Source organism: Apodemus sylvaticus, chromosome 13, assembly GCF_947179515.1.
Source record: "Apodemus sylvaticus chromosome 13, mApoSyl1.1, whole genome shotgun sequence".
NCBI classification, from domain to species: Eukaryota; Metazoa; Chordata; class Mammalia; order Rodentia; family Muridae; genus Apodemus; species Apodemus sylvaticus.
The window spans coordinates 35,727,712-35,745,810 of NC_067484.1; the positions used below are offsets into that span (position 1 = coordinate 35,727,712).

Below are 18,099 nucleotides of genomic sequence, written 5' to 3' on the forward strand. Positions count from 1 at the left end.
CTTTATCATAGTACTTACAGTCACCTTTGTTATCACTACTATTAGGGGCCCCTTAGAGAGACTTGGGAACATGCTCTCAGTCCTCAAAATGGCATTTCCTTGTGGGCACTGAGGATGTGGGAATAGAGGCCTCTGATTCCCCTGCACATGTCCAAGGAAATGCCCTGAGTTTTCATCAGGACCCATGAAGAAATCAACAAACTCTCTGGATAAACTCTCATATGGTTTGGATGCCCCTGGGAAGTCTCCAAACCAAGCACAGGACAATGGAGAGAGACAGCAATACTGCCAATATACCCAGGACGGGTTTACCCACCAGCATACCATATAGTAAACCCAATGCTAATTTCATGCCCTGGTTTCCACAGGCAGGAGGGAAACACTACCATCCTACCTGTGCCAGATGTGTACGCTGCCACCAGATGTTCACTGAAGGAGAGGAGATGTATCTCACAGGTAAGCAAATCTGACCCTCTCTAAGGCACTCTGATAGGCTCACGGCTGGAAAAGAGATGCGACCTCCTTCTATTTCAGCGTTATCTTTGCTGTTGGCTTTTCCTCAAGGTTGCAATTAATTCTCTCCTCTCGGGGTGAATGAGGAAAGTTGCCGGCGTGGCTAATACGAAGTGACATGTAATCTGCCTTCCATCCCTGTGTGCCTCCACCGGCTGCTCCCCTGGCCTGCTTCCCTGGCAATACTAGGAGCAAATTCCTCTGGCTCCACCTGAGGGTGGGAGGTTAAGGTGTACAAAGCCAAGGAGTTAGAGCACCTCCGGGGAATGCCTGGGGTTCTGACTCTGCATGGCTCCTATCTGCCCTGTTCCATCCCATTGCAGCTCCCCACACCCCAGGGCAGCCCAGCAGGCTGTTGCTTGCGGATAACCGGGGTGAAAGACACAGTGGCTTCCCCACCTCAGCCCTAGCATCCCTGTCGCAGGATTCCTGTGCCTCAGTCACTCCATTGATCTCTAGATCCCTCTCATCCTTCAGTCCTTGGTCCAGCCCCTCACCCCAGTACAGCATTGTACTCTTAGCTTTGCTCTTCCTTCCAGGCCTCTCCCACTCCACTGGTGTCATTTCCTGTCACTTCAGCTTCTCATTTGAGGCCTTCTCACCAAGGCAGGAACTAGGTGTTTCTCAATAATCACATGAATGGCTGTCAGCGATGCTAAATGATGTCAGGGGGAGGGTACAGCAGGAGTTGTGCCGCAGAAGGTCCTAGTGAATGGCGGATAACTGGTGTGTTCTCTTTATAACTCTGTCCCCAAAGTACCCAATAAGAACAACTTAAAGAGAGAAAAGATTTCTTTTTGCTCAGTTCAGTCCATCATGGTAAAGAAGGGTTCATGGTAGAGGACCTTGTGATGTAGGCTATTTTTGACCATGGCAGACAAGAAAGAAGGGTTCCAGTTATAACTTTAGAACACCCACTTGTGGTGACCCACCTCTGCCAGCCAAGCCTCTCCTCCTGAAGGTATAACAGCCTCCCATAGCACCCAGCCGAGAAACAGGCAGGCGTTCCCAGTATGAGCCTACGATGGACATCTGAGATTGAAAACGTAACAGCTGATGCCTCGGGCTGATCAGGCTGCAAAGCAAACCAAGATAGACTGGCAGCTCGTAAAGGCTAGAAATGAGGGCCCATAACTGTGGAGACTGGCAGATCCAAGATGGAGGTGGCTGCAGATTTAGTGTCTGGTGATGGCCCACTTTCATACCAGTGCCACCCTCTTGCTGTATCCAGACACAGTGGAAGGGACATGGTGGTCCCCTGAGGTCTGTTTCATACGGGTATTGATCTCAATCATGGAAATTCTGCTTTCATGGCCCAATCACTTCTCCGAAGCCCCGCCTCCTAACATTGTTACATGGATGGAGTATAGTGGGGCCAACGTTAGGGCTAAGAGACAGAGAGAAGCTCGACAACTCATAGACAAATCAGAGGGACCAAGGACAAGCAAAGCACAAGAGACTGTGGGGACTCAAAAAGGAGGCGGTTAAGTTATGAATGGTATTGAGAACATCAGGGTGTTGGCTGAGTCGCTGTAATGAGCCTTGCTAAGAATGTTCTAATAGCCTCTTGAGAGGAGTAAGAGGCCTTCACGGTTCCCCCAGAAAGTAGCCCTGAGTCCAGTAACAGGAAGTGGGTCTTCTTAGGAATATTGCTCTCACCCCAGATTTCCACAGCCACAAAGTCTCTCAAGTTGTGCTTTGTTTTCTGTGTCTACAGCAGTTTCTGAACCTTAACACTGTTAATATCTGGGGCCAGACAATTCTTTGGTTAAGGATTGTCTTGTACACTGTAGAGGATTTCATAGCATCCCTGGTCTACATCCATGAAGTTCCAGTAATATACCCTTTCCAAAACTGTTACAGAGCTTGCCTAATTTCCTAGGGTATAGGAAACAGGACAAAGTCCTCCTCTGCTGAGACCTGTTGCCCGGAGAGATTCAACAGAAACCTGTGCCATCCACAGGGTGTGCTGGGCATGGATTCCTGGGTGGAACTAAATGAAGAAGACTGAGACTCTGTAACTGGTTCCTTAAATGTACTCATCATTCAGGTGCTGGAGTCTATGTAAAACCACAGCTCTCATTGTATAGATGAGGCAGGAAATACACCTAGAGAAATGCTTCATGAGCCAAAGTGTGCAGGGCAAAGAACCTAGATTGAGATTCCCACCAGGCTATCTCCACCTTCTCCCACAGGACTCAGACCCTGGTCCTTGTGGCTCCCCATGGACACCAATGCCCTCCATTAATGCTGAGTGGTTCCTGCTTCAGGACCCGGTGATAGAAGTCTCAGCAAATCAACCACCACTAGGGTATGAAGTTGGCACTTGGTAGCAAATCTGCCATGCAGTGTTCACCTTCTCAGCCTCCTGGTGTTGAGCCTGCCCGGACAGCCACATTCCCACTCATGTAGCACTGAGCAATCAATATCTTTACCTTCCTGCTTACATTCCAAATCCTCATTCTCCTTTGGCAGTTTGGCCTAGACTGCTTTAGTTTGAGTCTTGGCACTATTGCTTACTAAGGTTTTGGGGAGGGGGTTGGTTTTTTTTTTAACTTTATACAAACCTCTTAACTCTCTGAACCTTGATTATCTAACCCGAATGATAGACTTGAAGTAGCCCCTGTAGGATACAAGTAAATTCCTTACACAAGGAAAGCTCTCTTTGCTCATTTACCATCTATATCTGTTGAGCCCTAGCATGTGTCCAGTCATCTTCTAACAGCTGGAGAGGCAGACAGGAGCCGCAGAGGCAAAGCTCCTGCCCTCAGGGAGTTCACAGCTCTGAGGTAGGAACTTTGCTCCCCCAACTTCACAGACACTGAAGGAGTTAAGCGACGATGGAGTTGAGCCAACAGCTCTGTGACCGTGAGATAGACTGCACCGTAGAACTTAAGGCAGAAATGCCTCCAGGAGGTGGGAGAGATTCTTGTAGTGAAGAAGAGCTGTCACCCTCTCATTAATTATCCCCATTCTTACCCTTCTGGCTCCCAGGGGAGTGGGAGTAATTGCAGAGTGTGAGAGGACCTGCCTCAGGGGGTGCTGAGTGATCTGGAATGAGGAGGCTTAGACCATGGGTGCTAGAGTCATAATGATTCTAGTTATGGGTGTCATGTGTGGGTGGCAGCCACCAGGAGTTTCAGTCACCACTGGGAGCAGAGCCTAGAATACCCTTAAAGAGTAACAGCACCCAGGATTCAAGAAATGGCAATTTGGAAGTAAAATGAGCCGGTTGAGAGCTAGAAGTCCTGAGTTCAAGGGTCAGCACTTCCACTAATGGTCTGAGATCTTGAGGAGTGACTTTCTCCTCTGAGTCTCTTCCTTCTCTTGTCAAGTGAGGCTGGAATCAATCTCTCATTGAGCCACTCCAGTGACAGCCACCCTGATCCAGCCTCTCTATTGCATACCAAGTACTCTGCCTGGAGAGGAGCAAGGTGGGTGTGATAGTTTGCCCTGGTGGAGTTTATTGTCAGAAGGGGGAGACTAGCATTAATCAAACAGGAAACAACAGAGTGGGGAGCATCCTCAGGGGACATTGGGGATGTGTCAGAAGCCCAAGAGGCCAGGGGAGGCTCCTCTGAGGAAGAGACACTTGGAGCCAGGACCCTGAGCATGGTAGAGGAGGAGGGGCTGTAAGAGAGGAGAAAAGAAAGTTGTGGAAGCAGGAGGATAGCAGGTGTAAAGTCCTCTGCCGGATGGAAGCATCGCATGGTGGTGGGGACACCTAGTCGATTCATGTCCGTGGTGCAGAGAGAACAGACACACACCTCAGAAACACTGGAGAACAGAGTGAACATGAAAGTGTTGAAAGCCTTTGGGCAGGTTGTGTAGGTGGGCAGGCCAGAAATAGTGTCAGACCCCCTACACACACACACACACACACACACACACACACACACACAACTTATAGACCAAGTTCGGGGGAGGGGAGGGCTGGTCCTGGCAGATGATCCCCAGAGAATCTTTGGTTCATTAGTTTGTGTTTTAATTGCTGTGTGATGGTATTCTGATGGGCCCTACTTGGGAGATGTCTGACGTCTGTCTGGGGGATGTCTGGGACCCCAAGAGACTACAACAAGATTCCTTTTCTTTGCTTTAAGTTCTGTTGCGCATCCCTGTCTTTCAACTGCTTCTGTAAAGAGGCCAGACTTTTAATCTGCTTGTTATCCAAACCCTTCATTTGGGCTTCCCCGGGAAATTAGGTCACCGGTTTTAGAGCAGCAGAATGAAGCTGAAATACCTCAGGTTCAGGGCAGAATTTACACTGAAACCATTGAGGCCACAGTGCCTGCAGAAGTGGGCATTGTGCTGGGCTCTAAAGGCGGTGTGTGTGTGTGTGTGTGTGTGTCTGTCTGTCTGTCTGTCTGTCTGTGTGTTTTCTCCTAAATATGCCTCCATCAATGAAGGAGGGGATATGATCTTCATCTTCTAGCTACTCCACATGCCCCTCCCCTCCCCATTGCAAGGATCTGAGACAGTACTGGAATACATGAGGTCAGCTCTTAGTGTTGGCATACTCAATGAATTCATTTTTGAAATCCAGGGACAGACCCTCTGCTACTAATGGAAGTACTGTAACAAAGTATAAGTCCAGCCAGTGTTAAACCTGAGAAACATAGAGATAACCCTGCATCTGCTCACTGCTCCAGTGTCCACTGCTCTTTAAGTGTTCTGCCCCATAGACTTCTAGTTGATTCTCCTGTCTCCAGTTTTACCTTAGGAATGTTGGGATTGCAAGTGTGTATCTACTGAATGCATTCGACTCTTTCTTTCTTTCTTTCTTTCTTTCTTTCTTTCTTTCTTTCTTTCTTTCTTTCTTTCTTTCTTTCTTTCTTTCTTTCTTTCTTTCTTTCTTTCTTTCTTAATGTGGATTCCAAGTAAGGAAGTCAGGCTATTGAGTTTTCGAACACTTTTCCCTGCTAAGCCATCTCACTGATTTTTGAGTCCAGAGTCTCTCACAGGTTTGGGACTGGCCAAGTAAGGGAAGGTGACAGGCCATCAAGCTCCAGAGATCTGCCCTTTCCTGACTCTCCAGCACCAGAATTGCAAGTGTAAACCACATTGCCTGGCTCTTTCACACAGGTTCTGGGGATCAAATTCAGGTCTTCATGTTTGCACAGCAAACACATTACCCAACTGAGCCCATCTCTCCAGACCCTCTGTGACCAGACTCTTAATCGAAGGCTCATAATTGGCCTCCTGAATAGTGTGAATCTCCTGAAACTGCTTGCCAAATTAGAGAAGTTCCTCTAGAGAGAAGGTCTGTGACTTTCACCCGATCGTGAGCAGTGTGTGTGACCCAAAAATAAAATGGAAGAGTCTCGGCTCTGCATTAATGCAAACCCTGTGGATCCTGGGGCTGCCTTTGAGAGTAGTGCCAAGCCTTCTCTGTAGAGCTGTGGCTATTTCTGACCACACGCTTCTCAGTTCAGAGGACACAAGAACCTGGGGCGGGAGGCATGTCCTGGCACAGCTGGGGGTGTAACTGACATTTAGCAAAGACCTCCTTTTCCTGACAGGTCGCTCTGACAGGTGCATCAGGCTGGTAGAGGCCCCACTGAAGTCACACAGTTGTCTCAGACACCAACCCACATTCTTGATCTTCAAATCTCCTCCAACCACACTTGCTGAGGCACCGTTGCCAAACACAGCGCTGTCATTCCGTAGTTCAGGCTTACTACATTCAATTTGGTCTCTCCAGTGACTACGGTTCAGGTTGTAGGAGTTATGCTTAAAAACTCTAAAACTTGTGTTTCCCCAATCCTGCTATATAATTTTAGATTCTTCAAACATATCTTATTCTTTGACTAAACTGCTGTCTCAAGTCTGCCTGTGCTGAGCACATTTCATTTTAAACAGAACACATTTTAACTTTTGATGAGCTGCCTTCTTTTTTCTTCTTCTTCAAGATTTTAAGGGTTACCTAACATCTTGTAATACTCGAAAGTATTACAGTGTTGTGGCTCTAAAATCTGTTTCCAGCTTGTTCGGATCAGGTCACCACAAACGCAAAGTGATGTGGTCATTTTCTCACGGGTTACATGTCACGTCTATACTTCACAGCCAATTTGTTCGTGTTGGTCAAAATTAGGTCCAGAGCAGCAATTTTCCTGGTTGCTTCCTGTATTTTCTAAGAAACAAAATTGCCTTCAGGGCAAGTCAGGGATGTGTCAGGTACTCAAGGCTGAGTTTGAGGAGAGGTTTTATTACTCTGGACTTTTCTGGTGGAAGAAACTCAACGTCAGCCACTAGGGCAGAAGGGGACTGACTGATGGGCTGGGGATTGAGAAGCATCCAGAAGCAGCGTTGCTGAGCGGTCCCTGAGGATACCCAGGTTCGTCTTCTCCCTGCTTTTCTTTTGGGTTGGCCTCATGCTCTCCTGCTCTGGACGGGGAGTCACGTGATGGGAAGGAGACTGCTGTCCCCAGTTAGCAGCCTGTAGAGAGGTGTCATTCCCCTCTGAGCTCAGCAGAGGAGTCCCTCACTTGGGCAAATGCTGGGCCCAGGCCCAGGCAGAAAGATAGAGGTGAACAAACAGCTGAGACATCCAAGCTTCAGGACCTCAGCTTCAGCGCCACATAGGTCGACTGTGAGGATCAGCTACAGGATGTGGGCTCAGTACGAAGCCAAGTGTCACCAGCTCAGAGCTCATGGCGAACCCCAAGGGGTGGCTGTGCCCTAGGGTGCAGCACATTCATCAGTGCTGGATTGTGCTGCTATTGCCACGGGGGCATTAAGAACACATTAAGGAACCAAGGACCTGACTAAGCGGATAAGCGCACTTGCTATCCGAGCATGAGGACCAGAGTCTGAATCCCCAGCACACATGTAAAAAGCCAGGCATGGATACATGTGCCTGTAGTCCCAGGGAGTGAAGACAGGCAGGTCCCTGGAGCTCCCTGCCAACCTAGCTAAAATGGTGAGCATTTGATCTACTTAGAGATGCTATCTGTCTCAAGAGAATAAGGCAGAGAAGATAGAAAAAAATATCCAATATCCTGTTCTGGCTTCTACACGTGCATACGTGGGTATACATACCCACATATTCATATGCAGGAACACACACATGCATACCCACATACACACACACATACACACACACACACATACATACACACACACACACACACTCATATACAGGAACACACACATACACACACACTCATATGCAGGAACACACATGCAGGAACACACACATACACACACACACACTCATATGCAGGAACACACACATGCAGGAACACACAGATACATACACACATACACACACACACACACACACACACACACACACACACTACATACAGACCTACAGAAAAAGGAAAAAAGAAGAGAGGAGAAAGCAATAAAAATATTTAGAAGGCTGAGACAAGGGAATCATGAATTCAAGTCCACCTTGGTTTACATAGCAAGATCTTATCTAAAAAAAAAAGAAATAAAAGAAGGAATAGCAAAGAAAGAACTTAAATCGGGCTCTGCATATTGCTTAGTAAGTGTTGGCTGCCTTTATATTGTGATTATTATATTTTTTTACTTAGATACTGCTGTTGTCAAGGGACCCTTGAGTATGTAGCAGAGGTCAGGCCCAGGCACTCTCTAAATGTATTAAAATAATTCTGGGAGGGGAAGAAAGGCAATGGTTCCCTGGGTAAGAGCTCACCATGTGCAGGCATCTGAGTTTGGATGCCCAGTATCCACATTAAAAGCTGGACCTGGTTGGAGAACAGAACCCAAGAACTTGCCAGCCAGCCAGCCTAGCTTCCACAGTATGTTTCTCATTCGGTGAGAGACCCCCATCTCAAAGGATTAAGACAGAGTGATGAAGGAAGATACCTAACATTCTTGTCTGGCCTCTGCATGTACCCCTGCACCCACACACATTCCCATGAGTGCCCTAGAGAGATGGCTTAATGGTTAAGAGCACTCGTTGCCCTGACAGAGAGAGAGGATTTGATTCCCAGCTCCCACATGGTGGCTCACGGCCACTGTAATTCCATTTTCAAGAGATCCAATGCCTTCTTTTGGCCTTCACATAGACAGTGCATACACATGGTACACATCCATACATGGAGGCAAAACACTCATGCACACAAAAAAAGTAAAAAATAATAATGAATCAATATCTTTTTGCCCTGTCTCTATCTTGCACCTACATAATCCTCAAGGTCCTCTCCTCCTCATAGGCTCCTCACAACATCAATAAAGTCTTAGGAGAAAAATAATAATCGTAGGGAAAATGTGGATACTTATTGTCGGCTTAGCCTAAGCTCTCAGATCATCTCCATCTCTGTCCAGATCCCCTGGACTACCCGACCCTCAGTCCTGCTGTGTTCCTCTGCCCCTTCCTGCGTGATGCCTTCCACAGTAACTGAGTCTATCCTCACCAAATATCTTTCTCCCTACCTAACACCACTTCCTCATGCCAATCGGGTGTGGTGGCAGCCACACCAGACTTCTGGTCAGCAACTGCACCTGTAAAGCCTGCCATTTGTCCTTATGTCCTCTTTCTCTTGTGGTGGGGAGCTATGAATAAACATCTGCTCACCCTAGAGAAGAGAACCGATGACAGACCAAAGTATAGATGCTCCCAGAGTATAACTTGGTGAACCAGGGAGTTTTCTCTGGGTTACTTGAAGTAGCAGAGGTGACTCAAAGAAAACTCAAAGCCGACCCCAGCGTGAGTGACAACAGCTCACAAAGGCCCACCCCTGTGCAAGTGACAGCTCACAAAATTGGACCCCACAACCTACAGGCAGCTCATTGGGTTGAAGAGTGTCTTCCTGGTAACTGTGTTGGCCTGGGCCTCTTCCAGGCAGTTTGGCTTGTCTTTTAGCAGGCCTTACTGCTTTGATAAGCTTGGCGATGGAGAAACCTGTTGAATCTGACCATGTTTAGGGACTTCTTGGTGTTGTTAAGGTGTTTACTTCCTGTTATTAAGAGCTCCCCTCCAAAATGGAATGTTTTCATTATGCCCTGCAGCCCCTCAGCTGCTATGCCTGGCTCTCCCAGGCCCTGCTCCTGGGAGTCAAAGAATAAGTCTCCTCCTCTAATCACACTGTGAGTCTCTTCCGCTTACCCAAACTAGTTAGCCCCCAGCACACTGAGTTTGGATGGGAGAGAAGAGAGAACTAACAACAATAAAAAGGTATACATAATGCCTACAATAAGCAGATATCACTCCAGTGTTTGCTTGAGTGCCCCCCACCTCTCTCTCTCTCTCTCTCTCTCTCTCTCTTTCTCTCTCTCTCTCTCTCTCCCCTCTCTTCTCTCTCTCTCCTCTCTCTCTCCACTCTCTCCTCTCTCCTCTCTCCTCTCCTCTCTCTCCTCTCTCTCTCCACTCTCTCCTCTCTCTCTCTCTCTCTCTCTCTCTCCTCTCTTCTCTCCTCTCCTCTCTCTCTCTCTCTCTCTCTCTCTCTCTCTCTCTCTCTCTCTCTCTCTCTCTCTCTCTCTCTGTGTGTGTGTGTGTTCATTCATTAATCCTTACAACAAATCTACAAGGCAGATATATCAATCCCCACTTTGCAGATGGGAAAAGGGAATAAGGGTCACAAGCAGGACTGAGTTGCTCTGAACAGTGCAGCCAGTGATGCAGTAAGCAGCAGCCCAGGATTCAAGTCTCATAGGATATCACATTAAATAATACATCAAGTGCCTGACACCTGGGAAAGACCCCTGATACCTAAGTTGATGGCAGTGGTGATGTGCCCTGTAGTCTGCAGAAGCAGTCCATGTCCTCTGGGGTTATGGGACAGGGGTTTCTTTTTTTTTTCCTTGGGATTAAAAATTCACATAACATCAAATTAACCATTTAAAATATATACTCAAGTAGCTTTCAGTCCATCCATTCACAATGTTGTACAACCATCATCTATGTGTATGTCTCTCTCACCCCAAATGAAACCTCATGCCCATTAAGTAGTTGTTGTCTACTCGCCTGTACCTGCCTGCTATAAGCTTCTGGTATCCACTAATGTGTTTTGTGTCTATAGACTTTGCCTTCTATGCTATGTGTCTGTCTTACTTAGGGTCTCTATTGCTGTGACAAAACACCATGACCAAAAAGCAAGCTGGGGAAGGAAGAGTTTATTCAGTTTACACTTCCACATTGTTGTTCATCATTGAAGGAAGTCAGGACAAGAACTCAGAGCGAGGCAGGAGCTGATGGCAAAGCCACAGAGAGGTACTGCTCACTGCCTTGCTCCTCATGGCCCCCTCAGCCTGCTTTCTTATAGAACCCAGGACCACCAGCCCAGGAACAGAACCACCCACAGTGGGCTGGGCCCTCCCCCACTGATCACTAATTAAGAAAATGCCTTAAAACTGGATCACGTGGAGGCATTTCCTCAACTGAGATTTGTCCCTCTCTGATGACTAGCTTGTGTCAAGTTGACACAAAACCAGCCTCAACAATACCACGAGGTCTGAATGTGGGTGTGGGCTCATGAGTGCAGATGTCTAAGAAGACCAGAACATCCGATCCTCTGAAACTGGAATTATAGCTATGAGCTGCCCTGTGTGGGTTACAATTATGTGCAGTTAAGCTATGAGCTGCCTGGTGTGGGTTCTAGAAACCAAACTCAGGTCCTCTTGGAGAGCAGCAAATGCTCTTAACCACAAAGCCATCTCTCTAGCCCTGGGTAGAGTTCTTCACGGAGCAACTCTAAGGTCACTGGCGGGTCACGTCACAGAGGCAGTGCCGCTGCCACAGAGGCAGAGTGCAGAACAGCCTCACCCTGCTTATGGTCATGAGCTATCTGAAGAAGGAACCTGTTGAGGCAGAATTGGAAACTTGAAACTCAACCACCTTCACCCCCAAGTGAGAAGGGCTATGAGCTAGGTACTGGGAGGATCATGGCAACCCACGGTGTCTAAAACCATTCTGACTCAAAAGTGTTTACACAGCGCTGAGCCAGAACCTCCCATCACCTCTGTATTTATAACTCCTCCCTGGGCATTCTGTAAGGCAGTCACACCAGACCCAGCTCTGACATTTTAAAAGAGGCACTGGCAAATTGAATGGCAAGGCCCATCAGAGAGTGGGTGGGATCCTCAAATCCTATCAGCCCCAGATACTGCAGGCCTGGGCCATACTGGAACTAGTCTTGCTGGTTCTGGTGAGCATCAAAGCTGACCTAAGGACTATGCTAGATTTAGTTCTCTATCTCGAGTCAGCTGAGGAACCTATAACCTTCACAATAGGTTTCAACCACAGAGTATGGAATCCTGGGTGACAGTCTCAGAGAATAAGAGAAGGTGACTTGTAGAACCAGGAGCTCAAACAAAACATTCTTGTACGATGTTAGAGTTCTGTCTTGGGCTGTTGGTTTCTCTCTCCCATAGCATTCGTTAAAATTTACTTGGAGTACTGTCTGGTATTTAGTCATTTGTTCCTCATCTTTAAAATCATTAAGTCTCCTGGAGAGGGCTGGAGAGATGGCTCAGCAGTTAAGAGCACTGACTGCATTTCCCTAGTGACTAATGATGTTGAGCATTTCTTAAGGTGCTTCTCAGCCATCCGAATTTCTTCAGGTGAAAATTCTTTGTTTAGATCTGTACCCCATTTTTAATGGGGTTATTTGGTTCCCTGGGGTCTAACTTCTTGAGTTCTTTGTATATATTGGATATTAGCCCTCTATCAGATGTAGAGTTGGTAAAGATTTTTTCCCAATTTGTTGGTTGCCATTTTGTCCTTTTGACAGTGTTCTTTGAGGGGGAAAAAAAAAAGAGCACTGACTGCTCTTCCGGAGGTCCTGAGTTCAATTCCCAGCACCCACATGGTAGCTCACAACCATCTATAATGGGATATGATGCCCTCTTCTGGTGTTTCTGAAGACAGTTACAGTGTACTTATACTAGACAAATAAATAATTTTTTTAAAAAAAAAGTCGCCTGGAGAGCTGCTGATCCTCAGCCCTACCTTCAAGAAACTGGTATCAGGCTCAGCACAGGGGCCTCAGGAGTCTGCACCAACTTATCAGACATGTACTCCACATAGGTCACACCTTGACCAACCCCAGTCTACCGAATGCTCTCACATACACTCAGTCTACAATGGTAGCTGTCAAATGAGAGGCTAACTTATTCTATTTGCTCAAATCCCCAAGCCCACCTTAGAAAATCCAACTGACCTAACATCAAAAATCTTGTTTCTTTTTTTAAGCTTTATTATTGTTGTTGTTGTGTTAATATGTGTATGTGTATACATGTGTGTAGACTTGCCACAATGCATTTGTAGTCAGAGGACAACTTGTGGGAGTTGGTTTTCTCTTACCATATAGGTCCTGGGGATCAGACATAGGTCAGCAGGCTTGGTGGCAATTGCCTTTACAGGTTGAATCATCTTATCGGCCCATTTTTCTCTATTCATTCACTCAGTGAGTATTTATTAAGACTCTTTGATCCCAATAGACAGGAATCTCTCTCTTCAGAGAATTTGCATTCTTATTGGGAGTACTAAGCAGGTCAAATTTTAATATGTGTATATGGAGAAACCTGTTAATTTAGAAACAAGATCTCCAAGGACGGGGATAGTTGTCCAAAATCCGTCAGTGTGATTGACATGTGATGAGTCCCCTCCACAATACTGAGGCTGAGCCTTTTCCTGTCCTGTGTATACTTGTAAAGGAAAGGAGCCTCGTTATCAACTGAGCAAGAACATTCAATTAATGAAAGTTAGTTTTTCTTCCCTGGAATATTTGCTCTCAGTTCTCATTGCAAATCCTATGAAAGCAACTTCCCTCAGAGAGCACAGAAATGCACAAATCATGTCGGCCTCAGCCTTCTATTCCACCTTTAGGGACTAATTTTGGGTACTCTCCCTAGTCTGTTTACCACCCTCCTCTGGGTACCCTTTCTGGGTACTCTTCACATTGTAACTGTAAAAACAAAACAAACAAACAAACAAACAAGATAGGATCCAACCAGGCTCTGTGTTGGGAATTTAAATGGGGATGAGGGGGAAGATGATTACATTCTTCCCTGGATGTCTTTGTTAGAATTACTATTGCTACCAGGACAGAGAAAAGGGAAGGGGAAAGATAGGAGAATGGATGGAGAGAAGAGGACTTATGGGACACATGGGGAGGGGGGAACTGGGAAAGGGGAAAGATTTTGGATTGTAAACAAAGAATATAGAAAATAAAAATATATATAAAAAAGGAAAAAAAATAATTACTATTGCTATGGTAAAATACCATGACCAAAAACTGACATGGAGAGGAAAGAGTTTATTTCACTCACAAGTTCCATATAACAGTTCATCATCAAAAGCAGTGAGGGCAGGAACTCAAGCAGTGAAGGAACCTGGAGGTGGGAACCAGGAGCTGATACAGAGACCATGGAGGGGTGCTTGCTACTGGCTTACTCCTCATGGCTTGCTCAGCCTGCTTTCTTATAGAACCAAGGACCACCAACCCAAGGATAGACCCACCCGCAATGGGCTGAGCCCTTCCACATCAATCACCAATCAAGAAAATGCCCTACAGGCTTGCCCACAGTCTGATCCCGTGGGAAGCATTCTCTCAGTTGAGATTCTTTCTTCCCAGATGACTCCAGCCTATGTCAAGTTGACACAAAACTAGCCAGCACACTAGCTATTTTCTTTATGTTGGGGACCATGCTATTGATCTGGTGACCAAGGGAATGAATACTCAGGAGACCATAATTTCCTACAAGTCTTCATGGAAAACAAAACAAAGCACTTTTTCTTACCTTTATCTGAGTTTATTGCTAGCTACCAGCAATCTAAAGTTTTTTAAGTTTGTATTTTTATAAGTACATTGTAGTCATCTTCAGACACACCAGAAGAGGGCATCAGACCCCATTGCAGATGATTGTGAGCCCCCATGTGGTCGCTAGAATTTGAACTCAGGACCTTCGGAAGAGCAATCAGTGCTGTTAACCGCTGAGCCCTCTCTCCAGCCCAGGAATCTCATTTTTAACTTTCTTTTATATATATGATATTCTGGCAACTCCTGAACAACCCTCCCTTTTTCATTTCTAATTACATCTTCCTCCTGTGTTATGAGTCTTCCCCTCCCCTCTCAGTTCCTTTCTAAGCACACTTTCCTGTATGCAGGGTGTATGCAGAGTGAAGCTAATAGCCATTTGTGGCTCCGTGTTAGTTCAGATTAGATATGTCATGTCACGGAGTCAAAGCAAGGCAGACAGTTCAGTCTGAACCCACACATGCTGTTCTCATGTCCCCCAACCTGGACTTCTGCCTGCCTCGCCTTTCCTTTTTATCTTTCACTTAATTTCATGACCTCATCAGACCCCCGTGCCCACCTCAAGCATTTCCTACAGTGGCCTGGAACATATGTTTCCGGCCATAACCACAGCGGTAAACAACTCCTGGTAGACTCAGGAGCAAGCCAGAGAGGAACCGGAAATGCTCCCTGTAATTTAAACTCCCAAAAGGGAAGATCACAACCCACAGCTTGCGTGAGAGCAGACACACCCTGTGATCCCTGGCTCAAGACTCAGACCCAGAGTCCCTCTACTGGGCTCTGATAACCACTGCATTTTCCTCCCAGACAGAAGCAAACTCCTCTTGAATAATTAAAAACATCCAAGAATACTAGCAGTTAAGTGGGGATTCTTATCCCGCAAAAGAAGAAAAACAGTCCTAAGATAAGAATTTTGGAAATGAAAATAACCTAAGACTATCCAGGTGTTACCTTGATATTTACTCAGATGAAGAAATAGAGAGAAAAGAGGATCTATTAGGGGCTGAGTAGGAAAAAAAAAATAAGCTTTGGGTTCCCTTATTTGGGGCTAATCCTCCTTCCTCTCCTTCAGGTCTTTGATCTCACACCAAACCCCTGTGCCTTAACCAATATTCGAGTTCTAGGAGCTCCAGGCAACAACCATCATGGAAAGTATAAGCTAGAAATAAAGTCAGACAAGCCAATGCCATCTGCTGCTGTGGAATGGAGTCATTTGCTGGCCCCTTTCCTTTTAGGGCTGGTTACCCAAGGGATGGCTCCAGAGGGAGGGCTCCTATTTTTTCCCTTCTAATCCAGGACACCTGTCCCTTCTTTGGGGAATGTGCAATCATTGAGGCTTCACAGCATGTGACCACCCACCTGTTGTTCATGCCTTTCCAAATTGGCCTCTTGGGTTTGGAACCAGCCAACTGGACCCACACACACACCCATTATAAAATGTGGGTGTCAGCAGCACTGGCGTACTAAATTTGAAGGGTCTGGAGTCTCTGAGGAATTATCAGGTCGAGACAATGCTCCTAAGAGGAATATACACCATGACACCTCTGCCCCTTAAATGCAAATACGTCCTAATTCCATCTGAAGTCTTAGAGAAAAGAAAGCCAGGGTAACTGTGGCTTGTCATTTTCTTTCACCCCCCACTGCCATTCATCCATTCAACAAATATTTATTGGCCACCTGCTATGTGTCACTCAGGGATAGTCGTCTGTTCATCTATTCGCCCTGCAAACCCATGGACTTGCACTAAAGGCAAACTCTGTGCAGATGCTATGGGAGACAGACCCATTGGGTAAAGCTCAATCCCCTGCTCAGAAGGTGCTGTGAATGTACTCAGGGCAGCAAATTCACAAGCTAATATGACTTAAGACTGTGTTGGGGAGAAACTTCAGACAACTATGGAGCCCAGAGGAGGAAAATGTCACCTCCAGCTGACAGGTAAGGAAGTTCACAAGAGGATGCCGTGTGAGCTATGAAGAAAGAATCAGGATTTAGACACCCAGAAAAAGGAATATGTGTAGTCAGATTGGCTTACCAGTGACTCAAGAACAATGGGGAGCTAATAAAGCCAGGAGACAGAAAGGACTCTTCCCGACTGATGTGTATGTAGGATACACATGCTATCAAAGGAGTGAACTGATGTAAGGTGGGGACTATGATCATTGGTAGCTTTGAGAGGTCTGAGTCTTTGTCATTTTCCTGGCCCCTTAGGTTCTGAGGTTTGGCACCCGATCTGCAAGCAGGCAGCCAGGGCAGAGAAGAAGCTCAAGGTAAGAGGCATGGTTCTCCATGCTGCGCTTGCCACAGGTTAGGAAAGATGTGCTTTACCACAGAATGTAGCAGCTCCCAAATGTGTGCGCATTTCTGTGGGCTCTTTAATGGGAAGAGTAGCTTCATGGGGCTTGGGTGAATTAAGATCTCGTGTATGAAAGAACCTTGAAAATAATAAAGGGTAGCTTCATGGGGCTTGGGTGAATTAAGATCTAGTGTATGAAAGAACCTTGAAAATAATAAAGGGTTTTGCGCATGGGTGATTTTTAAGTGTGTCTAGGGCAGGTAAGATTATAACCATACCAATGCCAGCCAAGATGGCAGCCAGTCTGAGGTACTTATGCCGTGGCTTTCCCCTAGCCTACAGTCATTTATTAATAATTGTATTGTTGCTATCATCTCAGTGGTTGACAGCTTGCAGAGTGTCTTCATAGCGCCTCTCTGGCTGGTTTCCTTTAACCTCCTGAGGCAGATGAGGCAAGAAATTGTATCTCTACCCTGCCTGTGAGAAAATCAAATCTGAAGAGAGTGATTTGACAGCAGTGATGCAGCCAGGCTGAAGCAGAGTGTGGTGACATCCCCAGGCACATGGCAGACCAGCTGAGGCCCTGGTACCTCGGAATTGCTGTGCTCTGACAAATGCCAGACAAGCCTGTTCATCTGAATCCCTGATACTGAAGAGAGGGGTGGGCTCACCCAGGCTTATGCAGGGAGAGGTTGCTCCCCAACCTCTTCAGGCTGCAGAGAGGCTCCTGAGATGTGCACTGGGGGGAAGGGGCAACACTTGAGGTCTAACATGCCTTTATTTTTTTTCATTTTTATTGGTTTTTTTTTTTGATGACATTTCAAATGTTATCCCCCTTCCTAGTTTCCCCTCCACAAATCCCCTATCTCCTCCCTCTCCCCCCAAACATGCCTTTATATTCTTTCCCCTGCCATTAACTTGACCCCCTTAAGGGTCTCTTATGTCACTTGCTAGAATCTTCTCAACTAAACATACATAGGCACAATTTCTGATTAGCTAATTAACCCTTCTCCTTTGCCATTTCATCCTTCTGGTGTGAATTTGGTAAAAGGTTGGTCCTGTTACTGTGTGGTTTCTTTCTGTCCATGTGTGTAGCCCCCACCCTGTTCTTTCTAAGCTTTTTAAAGCACAAGAAGACCTAGCTGTCATTTTCCTCAGTCTCTTCCCTGGAGAATTTCCCAATTTTGAGTTCTCCTTTAAACCCCTGATGCTTTTCACAGTACCTGTGCACCATCCCTTCCTATGAGTTCCCCTTCCCTCCCCCGACCTTTAAAGCAACTCCACTCATTTAACTGAATTCATTTTAAAATAAAGCTTGAGGTTCACATGCAGAAAGGAGTAATGTTGGCTATAAACAAAATAAATCCAATGGTAATGGAGTAGTTATTAAAAATAAATCTTAAAAAATGCTAGCTAGTGCTGCTGACACACTCGTTAATTCAAAGGGGAAATTAAGTGTTGTCGGCACAGCTGTTGGAATGTGTTAGCACCAAATCAAGAGTCCTCCTCCAGCTAATCAGGAGGCTTGAAATAAAACATCCCGCTCATCGCTGTATGACACAGCGC

The 18,099-nt window shown here is 46.2% G+C and overlaps 1 protein-coding gene across 1 annotated transcript in view; it reads left to right on the forward strand.

Annotated features, from left to right (window-relative positions):
• Positions 1 to 18,099, forward strand: part of Ablim3 (actin binding LIM protein family member 3) — a 119,157-nt gene that overhangs the window by 78,281 nt on the left and 22,777 nt on the right. The window contains exons 8-9 of the mRNA XM_052155822.1: positions 369 to 456; positions 16,449 to 16,507. Coding sequence (XP_052011782.1) covers positions 369 to 456; positions 16,449 to 16,507 — 147 coding nt within the window. The remainder of the gene's footprint in view (positions 1 to 368; positions 457 to 16,448; positions 16,508 to 18,099) is intronic.